This window comes from Myotis daubentonii, chromosome 6 (genome assembly GCF_963259705.1).
Source record: "Myotis daubentonii chromosome 6, mMyoDau2.1, whole genome shotgun sequence".
Lineage (NCBI taxonomy): Eukaryota > Metazoa > Chordata > Mammalia > Chiroptera > Vespertilionidae > Myotis > Myotis daubentonii.
In genome coordinates, this window is record NC_081845.1 from 76759245 (window position 1) to 76767416 (window position 8172).

At 34.4% G+C, this 8172-nt stretch overlaps 1 protein-coding gene across 10 annotated transcripts in view; it reads right to left on the minus strand.

Moving 5' to 3' along the window:
* The window catches only part of MLIP (muscular LMNA interacting protein), a 249534-nt gene extending 242085 nt beyond the window's left edge, over nt 1–7449 (minus strand). For all 10 annotated transcript variants that reach the window (XM_059701365.1, XM_059701372.1, XM_059701370.1 and 7 more), the window contains exon 1: nt 7305–7449. In XM_059701365.1, the coding sequence (XP_059557348.1) occupies nt 7305–7367 (63 nt within the window). In that variant the 5' untranslated portion in view covers nt 7368–7449. The remainder of the gene's footprint in view (nt 1–7304) is intronic.
* Between the last annotated feature and the right edge of the window lie 723 nt (nt 7450–8172).

Genomic DNA, 8172 nt, shown 5'->3' on the forward strand with positions numbered 1-8172 from the left:
TTCAGTGGAGTAAAACCAGAATATTATTACTTGTAATGCATGAGGGATGTCTCAATTCTGTGGAAAACATTATCAGTGAACTATCTAATACCAGGTACAGACTGATGAGTCCTATATCCAATTTACTGACTCTTCAGAGAGCTCTTAGCTCCCTTAGAAAAGGGAAGAAATTAATCATACTAAAATTTTATATGCAACATTGAGCTCAGAACTTCAGAGCATCCTAGTTCTGAATTTCTTCTACTTGTCTTCCAGTTGAAGGATACTTATTGAGGCACTAACCATAAAATTTTGTTCATTACTGCCCATCTGTGTGTGTTTTTTAATTATTTCCACAGAGTATTTTAAATGTCACCTTTTTACAGAGCTCTGGTCCTCTATGGAGAAAAGGGAATAATAAATTCAAAATATACTGTTGATGAATAGGCCATCCTGGTAAGTACCACAAACATGTTAGAAAGACCAGCAGCATTCTTAAAGATGCCCAAATGCCTACCATTCTCCATGATAGTGTCAACCATAAAAGCAAACATGAGCCAGCAGCATAAGGGACTAAAGTTTGGGACAAATGAACTCACATCCCCTACCATCAGAATGGCCATGCAGACACAATGGGCATTCCATGCAACTTTATCAGTAAAACCCAGAACATAGTAAGAGTCATTGGTCCACTCTGACAAGTGGCAGAGAAATGGAAGGAGGTTTCCAAAATAAATAATCAAATGTCAAAGAAAAGGAAATGTCATTGTTGGTTTGTTTTCATCTTTCCTTCATTTTGATCTACCAAATTAGTTTATTAAGGATCCAGGGCAATCAATTGTGATATAAAGATACATAAATCTAGTACCTCACCTCCAGAGATTTTTCACCCTAAATTTACCACTTATTTTATTATATGATGTTGTCTTGTCAGGAATTATGTATAGATCAGAAACAACATTCATGCCCTTACTGAAAATAATCTCTAAATGACACATCAGAAACAACAGCAGTATAATTTTTTTCTTCAAGTATGTCAGTGCTTGCTAAGTACCTATAACCAATTATTCTGTTGAGATACAGTTAGAAAAATAAATATAGATGTAGATGTCAGTTCAAAAAATTGGGAGCTTCCTGGGTGAAATTTGAAACTGGCCCACTTACATGAAGAACAAGGAGACATGAAAAGCAGACCACTCCAGATTGGTAGGTGGTAGGTTTAATAAGCAAAGGAACTTACATGTGAAGGTTATCTTGGGCAGCCACAAGACAATTAGATTTCTGCGCCTGCCCACCAGAATATTAAAAGTTTATATAGAGGTTTTAACTGGGCTCAGTCCTCTAAGTCATCCAGATGTTCTCAACAATACCTTACTCTCATGACCATGTCTTTGAAAACAGCTCCCACTGTAGGAATGGTGCAGGGGATAATGTACATTCCAAGAACAGGAGTTGGGGGGAGCCTCTGATTGCCCAGGGTCCAACTCATGGGTCAACCAGTGGTCACGTCCGCTGGATGACCTTCTCCAGTTGAAAATATTATGATGAAAAAAAATATGTTACTACATAAAATGCTTTAAATTGCTCCCTTTATTAAAACATTCTGATGAATAATTATAGACTTGGTGTTGTAAATCTACATGAGGAAAAACAAATTTGGAAGGTTTTTATTTGGTCCACTTAGAATATTCCCAAGCTACTAAAACTTACCATTATTATTTCATAATCAGAACATAATAGTCTCAAAAGAAACCATCAACAAAACAACAAGAAAGCCCACTGCATGGGAGAATATATTTGCCAATGTTACATCTGATAAGGGCCTAATTTCCAAAATTTATAGGGAACTCATACATCTTAGCAAAAGGAAGATAAAAAATCCAATCAAAAAATGGGAAAACGACTTAAATAGACACTTTTCGAAAGTGGACATACAGAAGTCCAAGAGACATAAGAAAACATGTTCAAAGTCACATCATCTGAGAGATGCAAATCAAAATGACAATGAGATACCATCTCACACCTGTCAGAATGGCTATCATCAACAAATCAAGAAACAACAAGTGCTGGCGAGGATGCGGAGAAAAAGGAACCCTCTTGCACTGCTGATGGGAATGCAAACTGGTGCAGCCACTGTGGAGAACAGTATGGAGTTTCCTCAAAAAAATTTAAAATGGAATTCCCATTTGACCCAGTAACCCCACTTCTAGGAATATATCCCAAGAAATCAAACACACCAATCAGAAAGGATATATGCACCCTTATGTTCATAGCAGCACAATTCACCATAGCTAAGATTTGGAAACAGCCTATGTGCCCATCCGCCGATGAGTGGATTAGAAAACTATGGTACATCTACACAGTAGAATATTATGCTGCTGTAAAAAAGAAAGAACTCTTACCATTCGCAACAGCATGGATGGACATGGAGAGCATTATGCTAAGCAGAATAAGCCAATCAGAGAAAAATAACTATCACATAATCTCACTCATTTTTGGGATATAATGAACAACATAAACTGATAAACAAAAATATATCCAGAAACAGAGAAACCTCGAACAGACCATCAAACTTCAGAGGGAAGGAGGGGGCTGTTGGGGAGAGGGGGGTAAGAGATCAACCAAAGGACTTGTATGCATGCGTACTAGTATAAGCATAATCCATGGACACAGACAGTAGGGCGGGTGAGGGCATGTGCTGGGAGTGTGGGGGTGGCCAGGGAAAGGTCAATGGGATGAAAATGAGACATATGTAATACTATATATAATACTTTTAACAATAAATAATTTTTTAAAAAAACATAATGGTGTCCTTGATGGCCAAGACTTTATCATGTGTGTTTCCATTGGAGCTCTTAGTACCCTGTCTTGCTCAAAATAGACATTCAGAAAAGTGTATTGATGTGAAAGACTCATTTTGGGGTTTTTTTTTAGGACATTTCTTATAGACATTAGGCTGCATCTCTGAGGATGCTCCCTAACATTTTTAACTTGCCAGCAGATAATAACATCGGGAATTGTAACCAAAGTGCTAGTTTCATGTTTTTTTGTTTGCAACAGATCTCTTCTAGTAAATAACTAATTTCATTTGTATTAATTAAGCTATGAATTAATAACTAATTTAACCTAAGTTAAAGAGCTATGCTTCACTGAATTATCACAGAATTTTAAAATGCATAATTTCCTTTTTCTGTGTTTCTACACTTTACCCACAGTATTTTCTTCAATTTCTTTTTTTTTTCATTGTACCATTAAAAATGAAGTGGCATAATCTCAAGAAGATTTTTTTGTGTGATATCATAAGAAAATTTATATATCATTGAATAAGTCTTTCACCATCAAGGTCAAAATAAATTAAAACATTTTAAATGTAAAAAGTAAAAATTCTATTATTTAAAATGTTTTCAGCTTCCAATTTGAGATGCACTGTCAGATTACATATTTCTCAAACTCAGAGAGTTACTTTTACTTAATAAAGTAATATTTATGATATTCAGAAATTGTCTACTGTTTTGATATGTGTCTACCAAAACTCAATATAAAGGGAGCTGGATGACATCCCCTTATTATCATTATTCTTGTGATATTTATTAAAAATTTATTACTTGGGAAGATGGGATTGTCTCTTGAGACATATTATACAAATGTGATAGAAATTATTAAATTTATGCATGAGATCTGTTTGCCTTATCTCTTAGAGAAACCATTATTATGTCAGAATGCCCTGAGGTACATGATCCTTTCTACTATATTAATATGTGAATTGTTCCTTTTCATTAAGAAATTTCAGCTGAAGATAAATGTAAGTGAAATTCTTTGTTGATGCATTTAATAATAGAAAAGAAAAAGAGTTTGGAGAGTAGTCAGAATTTCTTGACTCAGTTTTACTCATTTATTAAAACGTACTAAATAGACAGGTACTTATTTTTAAAAATTATTCCAGAAATAACTTCATGTTATAGATATAAATGACTCCCAGCTTGAATTTATTGTCCTGTGTATCATTATTCTGAAACTGCAACTCACAAATAAAATCAGACAATTAATATGTTGACACATCATTTTAAAGTGTGTCCCAGGGAACACTACTTAAAATATTCACTGTCACTGCATATACATATTATAAAACACTATATTGGTAAGGTGTTTAACAAACACTAGATTAAGCTCCAGAGGGTCTCATTGCCTTCAGCACGTTAGAATACAATATGAGTCTCCATGGGGAAATACACTGCCTACTGAACTCCCTACACAGAGTTTCATAAACGTTCCTGAGAATAGACCACAGCATCTCTTTGTGAGGCAGCTGGAAAATCAGAGTTCCAAGAAGCATATTTTGGGAGACACATGATACAATGCTTATTCCAGCCTGACCAGGAAAAACAAAAGATCCATTCAGCATGAACACTAATCATTGTGGAATCAACAAAACTGAATAGTGTTGTTACAAAATAGCCCCCTCCCTTCCTCCACTCCCTCCAAAAAAATGACTTTTCATATAACCTGGTTTTGCAGAATCAAACTTGACTAAAATATTCAACACAGCCTAATATGCTGATTTTTCAAGGGGTGAAAATGTCTGTATAAATCTATGCTAATTGATTTTTCTTTTTCATGGTTGAAAAACCGGGGTGATCTCTACCGATGTATGAGGAATTTAGATTGGCATTGGTAAATGTATGACATTTTGAATGATTTGAAAATCATGATATTATTTTCTGATTATCAATTGATGAATGGATGTAAAAGTAGAACCTTCAGTTGTCAAGCAGCCAGAAATCTACTTTTAATCACCAAAGAGCAACAAATGAAGGGCAAAAAGTCAATAGCTAAAGGTAGCAATCCACAAGGTACAATCCACACTGCATATGCACTAAAGAAACCTAATTTATTTTTGTCTATATCTTTGGGTAGAATGAACTGATGATTTTTTTAAATCTACTAACCACTGATTTTCTTACTTGCTACAAATCTTATATTTAAAAGTTTTTTCAAACAAAGCTAACTATGCATATTATTTAATTGTTATATACTAGAACATTGTTCATGATAATGATCTTTATAAATATACCTTTAAATTTAAACAAGATGCATATTATAACTCAACAGTATTATAAGCATATGTAAATATTTTAATGGCAAAATACTCTGTCCTTTTAAAAACCACATCTTCATAAACTATTTAAAATAAATTTAATAACTTTCAGAACTTACTAAACGCCACAAAACTACATTTTAAACCATATTCAGCAATCTAGCAAATCATACTATATTACGTTGGTTTTACCAAGGAATACACTGCTCCACGAGTTGAAGTTCTGGAATATTTATTCACAAAAACAGACAAAGTGTTTAACTAAAATAATGTCTATTAAAATCTTTCAAAGATATCTATTTTTCTTCTCTTACATTGAGATACTGAACATAAGTTAACAGTGTTATCAGAATTTCTATATCTGAAAGGTGTTTGAATTATGGATCTAGTTTTCTTTGTACAGGCAGTTGCCCCAAATACTGAACTGCAATGCGTTCCCTCCCTGCTGAGAACCATCCCTTCTCAGTGCAGATGAGATGTCCTCATGCCTTCTGATCTGTCCCACATTTTCTTCAACCTTCTGGAAGTTAATCAGAGGCTAGCCCTAGGCCTCTCCTCCAGAGAATGTTCATAAATTTTGTGCTACTTTCTCCAACGTAGGTTCTCAATTCTAGATTGATAGCTGTGTTTAAGGTAGAGTCAGGCATGCAGAAAGTCTGACCTTCCAGAAAGTGAAATGTTTATACATCAAATCACTTCAAATAATAAGAGATCATTTTCACTTTTGTTCTCTTGTCCCAAGTCCACTATGTTTACTTGCAAAACGTCTTGTAAAACATTGCTAGGAAGATCAAGGTCAAATTTCACACTAACATACAGCAACTCTTTATTCATGCACTTACTTACTGTCTATCTGGTTCCATAGAGGTCTTATTATTATTAAGCAAGTCTTTATAGTTCGCATATCTGAAATTTTCTCTTACTTTGAAATGCATTTAGCTTTCTCTTTCTTTATTAGTAAACTTTGGGTATGTTATTTCAAAGAAAGTCATTTGCAAACGATAGGCTCAGTCTAGGGATTTCGTATACATCATAGTTTTTAATCCTCAAACAGCCTTCAAATTAGGTATTACTGTTCCCTGACTCCAAGTACATTAACGTAGACTCAGAAAGCTTAAAGGAAACCCCGCAGTCCTACACTTAGAAGTTGTGATGTAAGAATTCTCGCCCACACATTTCTGACTTAAAACCCATGGTTAGTTCTACAATAATATATGGCTGTTACAAACAGTCAAAAAGCAAAATAGTCTGTGGCCTTTACATGTTTAGACAACCATGTGCAGAGAGGTCCACAATTGACATTCGAAATTATGACCTAAATCCTTTAAGTGAAGGTTATATTTTAATCCAATATATTTCTGCAAGACCTTACACTTCTAATATACCTCAAGAGTTTCAACCCAATATGGTCCTTCTATTCATAATTCAAGTTTTGTTATCGTTAATAGTGCATAAATCTCAACCTCAGGCATCCAGAACAATGCATTCTCTTCAGTTTAAAAAACCACGGTTTTATAATCGATATGGTTTTACTTTTTGCTACTTGCATGACTATTAATATTAGCCATGTTCTGTTCTACCATTAACAGTAAATTTACAAACATAATTAGCCTCTGATGGCCATCAGGTGAACCATGATTCTGCTCAAGGTTATAGCATATTTGTCTGAGCAAATATAGTTGACCACAATAGTTCATTGACATTTAATTTTTTGGCATCAAGGTAAAGTTACTTTTATAACTTTTATGGCAAATAAATAACAACTTTCTGTAAACTTTATCCTTACATTAGAAGTTCATTAACTTATTCCATAAAACATTAAAATCATTATAATACTGACATGTTTTCTTTGATATACATTCCTAGTATCTCCAGGAGAAATTAGACTATGAATATTTGCTAAGCTTTATATCAATAAATAAAATAATTTTCTAGTATTGAGGCAATCATAATAAGGGCTCAAAATAAATTGATTCTGGTTTTTAAAATGAAGGTAAAGCACATCGTTTGACTAAATCAACTTAGCCCACATTCTACTAATGAAAAGTTTTTAATAACTTTAATACATTTTTTTTCCTAAAGCCCATGGAGTTCTCCACTTCAAGGTTGTTGACCATAAAAACATGAAAAAACAGACTGGCTAACACAACTTTCCCAATCTGTGGCAGCTATTTCTTCACTCTGACAATTACGTGATAAATCTGTATAGGCTAAATCTCTCAGATCTTACCGTCAACTTCTCCTCTAAATTCTCATTTAATACGCTTCCTTTTTCATGCTTTTCAAATTCCATGATGATAAAGAGAGAGAGAGAAACAGAAAAAGAGAGATTCGGATTCTGTCTAGAAAATGATGTGGCGTGCTTACATGTTAGATATTGCAGGACACTCCAAGTTGTGAAAGCCCAGGACTCTATCAGGAAGCCCTGGCGATAATTTCGGGTTAGCTAGTGTTTCCATTTATAGATGTCCAAGCCCCATAAACAGAGCACTGAAGAGGAGTCAGGCAGCTGGCCTTAGATAAAGATAAATGTCACTCGATAGAAAAGCGAACTCTTCAACAGGGGAATATTCCAACAGGGTAGGTTCTCTGAATGAAGGAAGATGTGTGTGACAAACAGCCACTGTCAAAGAATTCATTAACAGCCTTTGGAGCAGAATAAAATACACTTCAGAATGCAGGCCTAATAAATCAATTGTAAAGGACTAATGTGATAGTCATAGAGCAAATATGAACCAGCCAGTCTTAATCGCTCAGATTCCAATTTCTGTCCTGATAGTCCAGGCATTTATGCATTATTTGGGAGCTCAAAACTTTTAAAAGTCAATTAAAGGGAAAGAGCAAAGGTTAACTAATTATAAGTATTAAGACCCACAACACCCATATTCAAAGGGTGTTGCCAATTCTGTTCCATAAAAATTTGGCAAATGACGTTGAGAAACACCATGAAATAACAGTCGTGTTTCCTTTCACAAAAACTGATTTTGTTCTGGCTTTTCTCCTGGAAACAAAGTTATGAGCTAAGAGATGAAATTTACATCTTGAATGGAACAAATGTTTTCAGAATTCTTTAGAAATTGCTGCATGCCTTAAAGAAA